Source organism: Haemaphysalis longicornis, unplaced genomic scaffold (assembly GCF_048455015.1).
Source record: "Haemaphysalis longicornis isolate Haplotype H1 unplaced genomic scaffold, Haemaphysalis longicornis Haplotype H1 scaffold_5, whole genome shotgun sequence".
In the NCBI taxonomy this organism is placed as follows: Eukaryota; Metazoa; Arthropoda; class Arachnida; order Ixodida; family Ixodidae; genus Haemaphysalis; species Haemaphysalis longicornis.
The window spans coordinates 160,731,402-160,745,750 of NW_027526385.1; the positions used below are offsets into that span (position 1 = coordinate 160,731,402).

The following is a 14,349-nucleotide window of genomic DNA, read 5'->3' on the forward strand; positions in this document are numbered from 1 at the left end:
CGATCTAGCAATAATATTACTGGGTGAAGGGAAGTCGACACCCGCAAGTGACTTCACGCAGAGCCCGAGTCATGCTTTCATTAAGAAATAAAAAAAGATGTGTACGCTATTTCCGTAGTCGTCCTCGTATCATCTTTGTGCATAATAAGTTACACGACTGTATTTGGGCATCTTGGACAACGATAAATGCCGACGTGCGCGTCGCTAACCCCGGGGCTATCATGTACACAGTGGTATCCGGAGATCCGGGAATCCCCCAACTTGGCTGAAGCGCCCTCAGTTCCCGCAAGAGGGCGCAAGTTTTTGCATAAGGTCTATAGGAATGAGCAAGGGAAATACTAGAATGGGCTAGAAAAAATGCCTCAATGAAGGTGAGGAGCTCCGCGTCACCGTGCTTCCAGATCATGATGATGTCGTCAGTATACCTTTTATAGTACAGTACGTGGCTTTAAATTTTCAGTGTAATTAAATTTTGATTCGAGGTGAGCCATTTGGCGTAGTTGGGTCCAATTCGAGTTCTCATTGACGTTCCACCTGTCAAACTCAAAATTGTTAAGTTCAAGAATAAGCCTAAGGAAAGTTTGGGGAGTAGAATCGATAGCTTTGCCGCACGACGACTGCTCATACGCAAGTGATACAGCGGTGATGCCATCTTCATGAAGATGTTAGTGTACAGTGACGCAACATCGAGGGTGACTAGGAGGCAGTTATCGGGAATTTCAATTTTTGAGATGTCTGAGAGAAAGTTATTGGTATCCTTAACGAAGGACGGAAAGCTGGGAGGAATGTCGCAAATGAGATTATTCACATAGCGCGAGAGGTTTTCGCTAACCCTACCAATGCCGATGGGGCGCCCTGTGTCCACCTTTTGAATTTTCGGGAGGCGGTAGAATTTACCGGCTACTGGGCCCAAACGGGTCAAGGAACGAGCCGTGGTTACATTGATTGTTTTATTTTTAACAAGCACAGCACGTTTATCTTTTACGCCTTGCTTATAGCCTTGAGTAGGATCATTGGGTAGCGCTTTGCAGAACGTCGATACCGATAGTTGCCTATTGGCCTCGTAAACATAGTCAGTTTTGTCGAGGATTACAATGGTGCCTCCATTGTCGGCATCTTTAATGACTATGTCGGGACAGTTGGCGGGTTCCTCTAGGGCTTTGGGTTCGTTGGTAGTCATGCTATGGTGGAAAGAAATTTGTCTTTGGTATGCTTTTAGCACATCGCGTCCGACAGCTTTGATGTACATGTTGAGGCAACTATCACGTTTTGTGGGAGGGGCCCAGTGCTTGTAGATAAGTAGGGTGCTGTGGGCTTCGTCCGCGCCGGGTGATCGTAGAAGTATTCTCGTAGCCTCATGTTTCTGGCGAAATTATCGAAGTCCTTAAAAAGTTGAGATTCATCAAAACCACCCGTAGCCGGGAAAAGTTTAGGCCCTTTGACAAGACGTTCTGAATTTAGGAGGTGGTTTTACTTGAAAGGTTCATTACATTCCCGGTATACGATTTTCTTTTGTGACCGCAGACAAAGAAAAAGTGTTAGTACGGGTGTTTAATTGACCTAGTGGGAAGGCAGTGGTCAAAGCATTTATTACAGTCGAGTTGATATTATCGGTTGTATTGCCAGAATGCGGGCAGTTGCTAGTGCCGAAGCTTGTTTTATTCTTACGCGTGTGGCCAGTGTTAGAACTGTTATCTCGGTAAAACTTGAGGGCTCTTCTTCGCAATATGGCAATCTTGGATTTGTAGTTACTTAAGAGATTCAACGCTTTTTTGCTTAGTTCCTGAATGAGTGCGCAGAAATAGTATGAGTCGGATACTCTTGGTAACCGGATACTCCCTGAACTTGCCGCCCACACCACGTGCGTTGCCACATCGTCTTGCAATTCTTGAGAGCTGCCTCGTTAATTCAATCCCTTTATCTCTCTCTCTCTCTCTCTCTCTCTCTCTCTCTCTCTCTCTCTCTCTCTCTCTCTCTCTCTCTCTCTCTGTTGTTGTACCAGGGGCATAGCCCGACGCTCGGCATGCTCTGCGTTTCCGAAGCATCTTCCTCTCTTCCTCACAATTTTTTCGCAATTGAAGCATGTATAAAAATGTGTTCCAAATGTTTGTGGCAGCAAAATCCTGTAACTTGCCCCCTGGAAGTGGGAAGAGCATTTCTAGCAGCAATAAATCATAAATTCTGGCTTCATTTCTGACTAGATTATTAGATTCTAGCTGCAATCAAAATCAACACCTTCTAACTAGAAAAATTTTTAGTCTAGCTAAGAAATATTTCCAGCTTGTGGGTTTTATTCAGCTGGACTGACAAATATTAGCTGGAAGTAAATCTACATCCTGCTAGAAATGAATGAGAAACTAAATTTCTAGTTAGAAATTCAGCTATTTTTAGCTAGAATATTTCTACGTAGAGGAAATTTCTGGTTGAATAATCCAGCTGGAAAAAACATACATTTTCACCTGGGGTACTCTGATGATGGGCAAGTCTCATTGATGCTACGTGAGTGAACCATCTTTGTTATTGTTCTTGCTGTGTATCCGACTATTTACTTATACTATTTCTGCGCGCTTTGTGAGTTTTCTCTTTTTCTAGCTTTGTTTTTACCATGAGTGCTTATAGGACCACAGCAAAGAACATTATGTGGAAATTTACGCAGACCGTAACTACAACAGTTGGGATCGGGGACTCCTGGAGGAAGTATTTGTATCATCACTTCGATCCCCGCTGCCCTGGAACCCCCGCTTTTGTTTGTTGACTGCGTGACGATCCACCGGAGCAACGTCCTATCGCGTGACCCTCCCAAAGGCTCTCTGTCATTGTAATGCTTGCCTTTAATTACGATGTATTCTCATCCTATTGCATTGCAAATAAAAGCATTAAAGGTAATTAAAGCATTAAAGCTAATGCAAATTGCATTAAAGCTAAAAACACAAGTGCGAACTAAAAAGCATTGGTATTTCGCAGAGTCTTTACCAAACTTTAAAACTACGTCCCCTGAGAGATGCTAGTGGCACGTACGTCTGACTTTTCGAACTATCGACTGCGTGAACATGAAGCGGGCACGGCCTCCGCGAACGGCGCGCTGCAGGCATCCGATCGCGGAGACCGTGAAGCGGGCATTTTAACTCTAGTCTATCTCAATAGATGACGCCAGCAGGTCAAGCTGGACTCAGTACATTCGACTGGCTGCTTCTAGTTTTTCGTTGTATTTGAGAGTCCCTCGCACTGATACCGCCTATTCTTCACTCGCCGATTTCCAGACGGGCCCCATGTTGCTGTTCATACTACATATGTAGCCTGATCACATTTATTTAACCTAAAAGAAGCTATCGTACATGCGTCACTCGACGACACAAGCCGCGGCAGTTGGTTCAGAACGGTTTTTCGCTTGCTGCTTGAGCAGTCAGAATCGCGCGGATTTCATTTGTCGCAACTTGCAACCTCATTTTTCTTAAACGATCTCATATTTACAATCCGTTCGACTAGGCGTGAGTGAAGCGTACGCGTCTACCAAACTCTTCCAAAGTGGCCCTCCGCTTTGGAACGGCGGACACGGTACGTCTCTGTACCGTCCAGCCAAGTCGCTCCGGTTTACGGTAGAACTCTGCGCATGCACGGTGGCGTAGAAACGGTAGTCGTTACCGTGCGCCGAACCTCTTTTCCCATCTGCTATAGAAACTTCGGAAGTTGTTTCTGTAGACTCTGGCGTTCTTCAGGGGTCGGTGCTTGGCCCACTTCTTTTTCGTTTGTTTGCTAATGATATTTACTGTAGACCGTAACTACCGGACATGCTACCGTGACTTTTTTCTTCGTGAGTCTGTGGCGTTTCCTGTGCCGAAATATTAGTTTTCAGTTCTCAAAAGCGCTAAAGGTAGTATTAAAAAATATATATCCAACGCACCTACGGAGATTCGAACTAGCGACTGCGTGAACATGAAGCGGGTATTTTACTTCTACGCCACCTCAACAGATGGCACCAGCACGCAAGGTTCTCAGTACACACGGCTATTTGCGTCTAGTTTTTTGTTGTATTTGAGAGTCCGTCGCACTGATACCGCCTGTTCCTCACTCGCCAGATTATAGACTGGCAACATGTTGCTGTAATACTAGTTATGTAGCCGGGTCGCCTTTATTTAACCTAAAAGAAGCTATCGTACATGCATCGTTCGATGAGACAAGCCACGGCAGTTTGTTAGGGACCGTGTTTCGCTTACTGCTTGAGCTGTCCGAATTGCGCGGATTTCACTTGTTGCAACCTCATTTTTCTTAAACGATCTCATATTTACAATCCGTTCGACTAGGCATGAGCTACGCGTACTTCTACCAAACTCTTCCAAAGCGGGACACGGTACGTCTCCGTCCGGCCAGGTCGCTCCGGTTTAGGGTAAGGTTCTGCGCATGCGCGGTGGTGTCCAGACGGTAGACGTTACCGTACCGGAACCGTTTTTCCGATCTCCTATAACTCGAAACACGCTGGTGTAATTTTTATTGATTCCTGTGAAAATACGATTGTATGCCGATCATTGTGTGACCTACACTGAAGTGGAGAGTGCAGCCGACCAGACTCTTTTAAAGGGACAGACAACCGATTTTTGTCGAGTATATATTCTCTATCCCAAATGAAAGGGCATCACTTAAAGCACCTTGACGAGAAACAGTTTTGCAGATAACGGTCTAGAACGTTTTACATCGAATTTTTTTATCTACGAGCCGTATGTGTCCCTCCGAAAACTAATGCTGGCAACCATGACATAGAGTAGCTCGGCAACATACTTTTGTCTGTAATACTCTGTATGCGAAATAAAAAACGATATTTAAAAACTTGTTTCCAGCTAAAAAAGTTTGAATCGCAGGCTTTCCTGTTCTTTTATGTGTTTTTTTTAATACAAGGGTCTATTTTGCACGAACGCGCCATCTGTTGGGATAGACGATAGGTAGAATCTGGCTTCATGTTGTGTAGGCGGGAAGTTCGATTCTCCCCGGGCGCGACCTTTTTCTTTTTTTTTTTTAAGCTGCAGTTGGCGTATTTGGAGACTGAAATAAAATATTTTGGCAGAACAAACGCCCCTGACTCAGACAGAATCGTCAAAGCTCCTTCGCTGGGTCTGTTTGCTGAACGCTGCCGTTGATTCTGGGCATGGTGGCTCAGTTAGCAACCCAGCAACACTGAGAGCAACCCAGCGGCGGCGGGCGGCGTGTCTTTAGAATTTTTAAAGTAATGTTTAGAAGTGCATATATACTATTTAAGCTTGCACAAATACTTGTGTTAAAAGGTTTTCAATACGTAAATAAACGTTTCAGCAGTTACAGTAGCTGGTAGGTGTGCAGGTCACGTGACAAGAACACATAATGTAGTGTCAAGTTTCGACACTACGAACCGCCACCCTTCCGATTTCAGGAAGTTTGCTGCCAAATTAAAATTATTTCCGCCAGTTTGTTTAAAAATTGCTTGTGGTTACCGGGCTATATAAAACGCTGGCTTTCATATGAGCTAGAGAACATATACGCGAAAAAAATCGGTTGTCTGTCCCTTTAAAGGAGCACTGACACCAATTTTCGGCGTTAATATTATTGCACAGTTCGCTTCCTTCACTCAACAGAATACCCTGACTGAAATATGAGCGGCCTGCGACGCGAAGAACATAGTTCAATTGGATCGCATTTATCACGCCGACGGAGCAGCGCGCGGAGCGGCACTCAGCAAATGGACATCAGTGTGACGTCACTCCAGGAGAGGAAAAAGAAGTGACGCGACAGCGCTCGTCGAAAATTTGTGACGTCACTTCACGCGCGCGGCCCCACGAGTGGCGAGCGGGCGCAACACCCTCTCAAGCGGGCGCCGGTGACGTTCGCACAAAGCGGTGAGGTCAAACCGGGAGGCTGTCATATGCGCCGTTTGGGATGAAAGCGCGGGAATTTGAAACAAACGATTTTCAGCCCGTTCAATGTAATTAACTATCGCGCACTGAAGTATTTGAAGTGCTGTTTCAGGTTCGCCAGACCATTAAGCATCGATAAAAGCAATAAAAGTGTAACAGAAAATTTTCGTGTCAGTGCTCCTTTAAATGACACAATCAACAAAATTGGTCTCCGATGTGACAAGTGGAAAAAGTGCATTAACTACGAAAAAACCGTATTCATGAGAATTACTCACCGAAAAAGTTTTTTAGCGTTTGCTTTTATCGCAAAACACAATTTCCTCCATGAAGTATCTTGCTACAAATACTTCGGCCTCTGGACCTTATATACCTTAAATTGGACTCAACACATTGATTACATGTCGCAAGAAATGCCAACTCTAAGCTCTTCTATTTACGTAGGGCTTTAAAACTCAGCACTCATGATGTCCGAAGGACCGCATATAAAGCGCTTATCCTTCTCTCATTAGATTATGCAGCTATTTTTTGGCAGCCTTTCACTCGAACCAATATTAACAAAATTGAAACGATACAAAAAAAAGGTGTACGATTTATTTATAACAGCTACGGGTGCACCTCTGTTCCAACCCATGCAGTTATCCAGAGCCAATTTACCACAAACAACTGAACAAAACCATTTATCCAGTCTAAAATTTCTCTATCAAATTGTAAAAAGCCACAAGATTACATTTCCAACCCAATAACATTTTCATCAGGGCATGCCACTAGGCAAAGGCATGAAATGACAACTACTCCTTTTCGTACACGCAACAAAACCTTCAAATATTCTTTCGTTTCGCGGACCATGCCTCCTGAATGAAACAAACTTACTAACACCCAAAAACAACAGCCTTCACTTACCTCGTTTACATAACGATTACTTAGTCTTGAAATTATGCCATTACCTTTTTTTCTCAAGTACCTAGGTACTTTTTGTTTGTCGTTTGGTGATCTTCTCATCATTTGTACCCTCCTGCCGAAAGTCCAATGTGGGAATGCAGTATAAATGAATACATAAATGAAATAAACTGAAACAATTCTCAATTACTTCGAAACTGGTAAATACTCAGTCAGAAACTAAGCAAAAGAGAGTTGAACTTTTCAAGCAACTACGAATCCAAGGAGGCCTCCGCTATATCCCGAACAAAAGCCCGCACGTTTTACCGAGATAAAATTTCTAACACTGGCCACACCGAGTGTCAAGAGTATCCTACTCTTCTAATATTTCTGCGCACTCAGTCAGGAACTAAGCACAAGAGAGTTGAATCTCTTTAGCAACTACAAATCCAAGATTGCCATATTCCGAAGAAAAGCCCTCAACTTTTACCGAGATAACATTTTTAACACTGGCCACACGCGTAAGAATCAAACAAGCTCCAGCACTAGTAACTGCCCCCGCTCTGGCAATAGAACCGATAATGTCTCCGCAACTGTAATAAATGCTTCGACCAATGAATTCCCGCCACCTCAGTTAAACACCAGTACTAAACATTTTTCCTAGTCTGCTGTCCCAGAAGAAATATTACTGGTAATGTAACGAACCATTCAAGTATAACCCTTCGCCCAGTTCAGATAAACGACCTCTCAAAGGGCCTAAACTTTTGCCCCACTACTGCTGGTTTTGATGAATTCCCACTTTTTAAGGACTTACATCATTTCTCCAGAAACATAAGGCTACGAGAATACTTCTCGGGGGATGAAGCCCGCAGCATCCTACCTGCCTACAATCCCCGGGCCCCTCCCACGCAGTGTGATAGTTGCCTCAACATGTGCACCAAAGCTGTCCAACGTGATGTGCGAAAGGCATACCAAACACAAATTTCTTTCCACCATAACACAACTACCAATGAAAAAAAAGCCCTAGTTGAACTCGCAAGCTGCCCCGACAGTCATTAAACCTGCCGATAAGGGAGGTGCCACTGTAATCCTTGACAAAACCTACTATGTTAACGATGCCAAAAAGCAACTATCGGAATCAACATTCTACAAACCACTACTCAATGATCCTACTCAAGGCTATAAGGAAATCGTAAAAGATAAACTTGCTAAATTTGTTAAAAATCAATTACTCAATAAAACCACGGCTTGTTCCCTGATCCTTTTAAGCCCAGTAGCTGGTAAATTTTACCTTCTCCCAATAATTCACAAGTGGAACAACACAGGGCGCCCCATTGTTTCTGCCATTGGCACGGTTAGCGAAAACCTCTCGCATTATGTGGATAATCTCAGTTGCGACATTCCGCCCAGCTTCTAGCACATTTGCTATCACGCTCGGAAAGTGATTGGGGTTCGGGAAGTGTTCGAGAAAAGATTAAAGCCTTCAGAATTCTGTCCGTGGAACCTGACAAACGTATCAGCGTGCCCACAATAACCCTCACAGAAAAGGAGGTAAAAATGATGAAAGAAAAGTGCAATTGCACATGAGCGCACACGCACAAATATATCATGTTTAATCTATGAATGTACACTCACCATCACATTCTTATAAATAACCAAAGAGCTTGAAATAAACCAGTTGCTAGTGCTCACACTATCGCTTGGTTTGTCTTTTCACTGTCCCCGTCCCTCGTCTAAATACGCAGTGTACGTTAATATTGAATTCAAGAATGTACCAACTAGCCCCTAACCAAGCTTTTGTTAACATGACTAGTTCTTCCTGATAAAAGAACACTAATAAAAGGGGTCAAAGTTTTTATTCAGACTTTATTCAGCCACACACATGCACACAAAGGCGTTAGCAGGACCAACCTTTTACAGGTGAGCACACACACACACACGCACACACAGACCACAATGTACCCGTTCACGCTATGAATCAAGACAAACAACACAAACAACACACAGAGTATGTACAGATGGCAGAAAGAAGTGTGCTTGAATACGGTGCCTCCACACAGAAATACGCACATCCTCAAGACCATTCTTCATTCTAGGGCAAGCGCGTTCCTTTTGCTTCCAGCACATTGGCTAAGGAACTCCACCGGCTTATCAAACAACACGCAGTGCAGGTTGGCAAACCTTGGCATTGCAACACACTTCGGAGCCGATATCGAGGTGTTAGTTCTGGAGCTATGCATTCACTTGCTTGGGTGCTGCCTTGTCAACTAAGGTTTACGTAAAAAGGACAATTCGCAAGAGAGCAATCTTTCAAATATCTGCACTAATGTCGGACCCAAATTTGGGCACCATCTTCCAATGCCTAGTCTCAAATGGCCATAAAGACAAAACATATCTTTGCTTTAACCAATATATTACTCGGTCCCGATAACACTGATGCTAATTTTATATGTAGCAAACTTTACACAAATAATGGAGACGTTAAGCAATACTTACGAAGCAATGTACTAACCCCAGCCCCCTTCGGGCAATTTTTCAATGACGTCAAAGAACCTCGTTTTTGTGACAGGTCGTCCCTGACCTAAGCCACCGCCAAGAAGCATTACAGGGGATTGTAGAGGGGCCCGTAGTTCCATTTGATTGGACCACTTGAATTCTAAGCTGCAGGTAACACACTGACAATTTCGGTTTAGTGTTTGCCCACATAACACAAGTCCTGCCCGTAATTTTTCAGTGCAGTGAATTGTAGGAGCTTTTGAGTATTTCCAGCATTTTTGCAATTAAAAAGCATCTTCAAAGGCTGGAAAAGTGCTCAGTAAGATAGCAACTGTAAGTTCCTTCAAAGTGAACAATGTTGTCTGTTGCCTTCATGGCCCCTCTTAAGCTGTGCTTTCACCATTGCAATAGACGTCACCTAAAGATATATGTCAGCGTTTATTTTTTCCATCTAACTTCCTTGACAAGCAGCAGCAATCTTTTCATTGGATGTAATACACAAGAAAAAAGACTAAAGTTAGAGATAGCAGAAAAAGGTGAGGACAGCACAAACACCAGCTAATTTGATAAACGCTAGTCTTAAGCCGATCAGATTGGTCTTCCTGGCGTTAGCACCGACTCCTCACAAAGCTATCCTCAAACCACAATTCCACTAACACCAGCAGGACAGAGTGCATGGTCAACAGTTCTACAAGAAGCTAATCTCAGTCTTTCCATAAGCACTCGAAGGCAGAAAGGCCAGTTACACATGACAGAATGGGTGATGCCTGTGCCAAGGGGCTCTCGGCGAATAAATTTCTGGATACAGCACAGACAGAACAAGCCAGTGACCCCATCACGCGTAAAATCCAATGACACGGAAAACGAATGACGTTAGCTATGAATGACATTCAGTTTGGCCGCAACATTGTACAAGTGTAGCTGTTTTCCATGACATTTACTTCACGAGCAAAAGTAAAGAAGCCACAAATCCATATTTTCGTCGCATCAAACATAGCGGGGCTTTGAAAATGTGCCGTTACTTCATTGTCTATACTTAACATGCAGGAAGAAATATTGATTTCCTCGGAGGTTTCTAACCCAGCGCCCTAAAGCTTATTATTAAACTTTAATCTTTAACGATGGACCACTGCTGTCGAGGCTACTCACTAGGCTCGGAAGCCAATATGAATGTGTTCCTCGAATTCAACCAATCACCAAATGCCATTTGCGCAAACGTCGTTTAGCCCTCCTGTATACCACCAAAAAGATGGAAGTAACAGGCAATTTCACTCGCTTTAAACATCATTAGATTTCGTGCGACAGGGGTAAAATTCTTTGCAATTCTCTCACGTTATAGAAATTAGAAAAGGACGAAAAAAACATGTTCACCACTGACATCTCAATGCCGCACAAGAGACGAAACATCGCGACCAGAACAAACAAAATTGGACAAGTATATTAAAGCGAGCAACGTATCAACAGCACACTACATTAGTGAACAGGAACATATGCTTTCCCTTCTTGACAGTCCAACACATATTTTGGCACTCCCATCACATTTTTTTCACTTCCACATGCACAACCTTTTACGTATATGTCATCGGCAGAAAAAAAAACTGTGTAAGGACATACGCAAGCAACAATGTAATATGCAAGCGGTCTCACAGCTAAAACTAAACGTGAAACAAATGGGAGGATTCACTTTCTAGTGCACAGAATTCATCGAAGCATTCGTAAGTAGCTCATTATTTAGCAATAGGCCGTGAACATATAGGACAAGCAATTAGTACAACCACTTATAGTAATAACAGTTCGTTAGGCAAGAAAAAGGCCAAGTGTTCTTGTTTTTGTTAGATGTGGCATAACTTGTAGTATTCACAAACCATTCAGACGTAGCACAAAACAAAAACACAGCCAGCAATGTTTGCAATCACCTCTTCCATCCACTTCCTTCCTAGTTTTTCTGTTCAACCACAGCCATCGCCCCAACTCTACATGAGACGTTCGTGCTAATCGAACAGTCTCAATGTAGGACAAAGTAGAGTAGGGGGCGTTATCAAAAGTGCGAGTAAAAACCTGAGTATTCTATTTTTCGCTGTCACTAAAAGCAACAAAAATGGAATGCACATGCTGCAATTCATAGTGAGAGCAACACATGTGTAAATACCAACACATACACACACCAAGTACGGAAGCCAGGGAAAGCGTTTAAATAGGTGGAGCTCTCTTGATGTCAGTAGTTGCCTGCAACTTCGAGCTATCCGTCGATATTTGTATACCAACTGGCTTATTGCAGGAGCACGCCGTCACCGTGTCTTTCACAGTTTGCACGAGCTGTGGAACCTCTCAAACTCTAGAACCAATGAGTCACGCTGTCATACTCATTAGGCAAATGTCACAAGCAAAAATGTGAGTTCACATACACGATGCAGATGTCCCGCAAAGTTCAAGTGCACATTACATTATATACAGTCCTGCAGGTGCAAAACTAAATGTCTTGGTTAATGCAAGTTACCCGGGCATGCAAAATATGTTGCTTTGTTTCAGAGAGCAGGTGTATGTACAGGGTGCTCTGACGACAGCACAAACGTCTCTGGAACAATCCAAGTCAGTTCACCAGGTGTTTCACCAGTCCGGAATTCTTCCGTCCACTCATAGTCTGCACGATTGTCAATCTCAACAATCATATTTCTTTTCTTGAATGGCATCACGAAAAATGTCAGTTGCACTGGGCTTCACAACACCTCATGAGCGCTCGCAAGTAAGGTGGTGGCGGCCATTTTCTTTCTTCGTGCAGCCTGTCGACCTCCTTTACTAGTACACTGTTTAAGAATGTCATTCAAAGTCTGGTTAAAAAGAAGCTGTGTATACCTTCATAAGCACTAACTAGTTTCACAGAAGGATTGGTGTCGTCATCTAGACACATTGGCACCAACACAGTTTGCATCTCATGGAACACTTGCAAGTAAAAGTTAATATTTGGTTACACGTACTTGTTATAAAGGTGCGTGCTTGTGAGGAATGCTGCTTGGCACGGACAAAGATAGAGAACTTTCAGCCACGAGTAACTAACCACAGTCGATATCCATTCCTCCGCTTCAAAAAAAATGATCTTTCGGATGCTACCACATTTATTTACCTCAGCTTCACCACATAGTAACAACTGCTGTTGAACTTTGTCAGTGGTTAGTGCATGCCCTGAAAGTTTTTGAAGTTTTTTCGATGCAGTGAAATGCTTCTAGATGTAGCCACTTGTGCCAGTGTGGGGAGGGAACAAGACCGTAAGTATTGAGAAACACTTCGGCCACGTCTTTACATGTGTCGAAGTGCTTACACCCAAGGCATTGTTTTGCTCATGCCAAATACCACAGCTCAGTCAAGTCACTGAGAGCAAGGGGTTCTTGCGTGCGACACTGAGATCAGTCACTGCCTTTTGAATACTGTTGCTGGAGAGCTTTAGTTGGGCTTAGAGTCTGAGTGGCCATGGAAAAAGTATTTCTATAGGCCTAAACTTCAGCAGCTGACAGTGACTTTTAAAAGGTAGCAACTCTCTCACAAGGCCAGAGACTTGCACCCGTTTTTGGCGAAAAATAATCCGATGAGGTCACTGATAATCGAAGCAGGCTTGCTTGGTGATACCTTTGCCATAAACACGAAAATCACTGATTTCCAGCAGAATATCTGCGTTGCTTATGTCATGAGTGCTGAGAATTAGTTTTTTTACCTACCAACAATGAACAGCCTATTGAGAATTCAGAGGGCACAGACGAAACTTTTCAAGATTACTTGCAAGTTGAGCAACGACACCATGCCTTATAATCAATTAGAATCGACCCCTTACGTAATACCCCTCCGGGATCCTCCAGGGTTTAATAAATGATAATGATGATGGTCTTCCAGACATTGTCGGGTGAAAAAATGTTGACTGCATATTTGGGGCCACGTGTTAGGATATCAGTGGCATTCTTCTGACAGTATGTGCACACTCTTGCATTGAGACAACCATGAGTGCCTGCGCTGACCGTTTCCACAAGTACAATGCCACCAGACGAATGACTGCGACCACAAGTACCAGAGACTCAGCAGCTATTGCGCAGCTGGAATCTCAGTTCTTGAGCACCAGGACAATGGGTCGGTGCTTAAACTCTTCATATTTTTGGACCAAAAAGATAGACATTGAGGAATGTACGCGTGCGAGACGTGATCAGTCCACAATATGGTTGTTCCGGGCCCACTTCTTTATTGTCACTCCTGGGCTGAGGTGTGCTGTAGTGTTGGGCTCCTGATTTCTTCCAACGAGGTGGGGATTTTTAACGTGTGCTGAAATCTGACCCGTGGGCATTTACACTTTTCCCTTCCATCCGAAAACCAGCCACTAAGACCGGGATCGAACCTGCGTCCTTAGGCTTAGTAGCAGAATGCCTTAGCCACTGAGCTAGCACTGCGCATCTGAGACCATTTCAACTTTTGAGCATGTAGTCCATTGGTGCACCTTTACCTTGGGCTTTTATGAGTCTGTCTCATCTCACTGCCTGTCGGAAAACTTCCTTCGTGCTGTTTCTATCAAGCAGCTTAAAGGTTCCAAAATGAAGCATCTTCATGAGCTCTGGGGGGAAACGAGCCTTCATATATTGACTCCAGTAGGGGGTGACACGGCAGCAGCAGTGGTGACTGTGTTGTTGCTGTTGCTGCTGTTGTTGGGATGTGATGACTTGAGCTCAAGGAACTGGTATGGCACGTGGTACGTCTGGCTCTTGTACTCGACGAGGAGGTGGCCGCGACGTGGTGAGGCCCCGACGACCACCACGGCTTCACTCTTGGGGAGCTTCACTTCGCCCGCAGACTCTTCTGAGGAAGAAATACGGAAGTCAATGTTGTCCACTTTGAACTGAAAATTTGAGGGTGCGGCCGAGCATTTTTAATGGTTTGCTGTCACTCCAGCCGGGGTTTTTTTGCGTGTTCGTTTTATGGTAACTTTATGGTAGTACTGCACTACGATGCTTTCCACAGCATGTGAACATTTTATTTGGGGTTATCGTAATAAACAAGGACTTTTCTCAATGCCAATTACAACATAAATAATTTACAAACTAGGTAGGAACCCTGAGTAGCACAT

The 14,349-nt window shown here is 43.8% G+C and overlaps 1 protein-coding gene across 2 annotated transcripts in view; it reads right to left on the minus strand.

Moving 5' to 3' along the window:
• Positions 1-8,603: 8,603 nt before the first annotated feature.
• Dachs (unconventional myosin-IXb-like dachs) overlaps positions 8,604-14,349 on the minus strand; it is a 158,235-nt gene continuing 152,489 nt past the window's right edge. For both annotated transcript variants that reach the window (XM_077671270.1, XM_077671269.1), the window contains exon 24: positions 8,604-14,081. In XM_077671270.1, the coding sequence (XP_077527396.1) occupies positions 13,858-14,081 (224 nt within the window). In that variant the 3' untranslated portion in view covers positions 8,604-13,857. The remainder of the gene's footprint in view (positions 14,082-14,349) is intronic.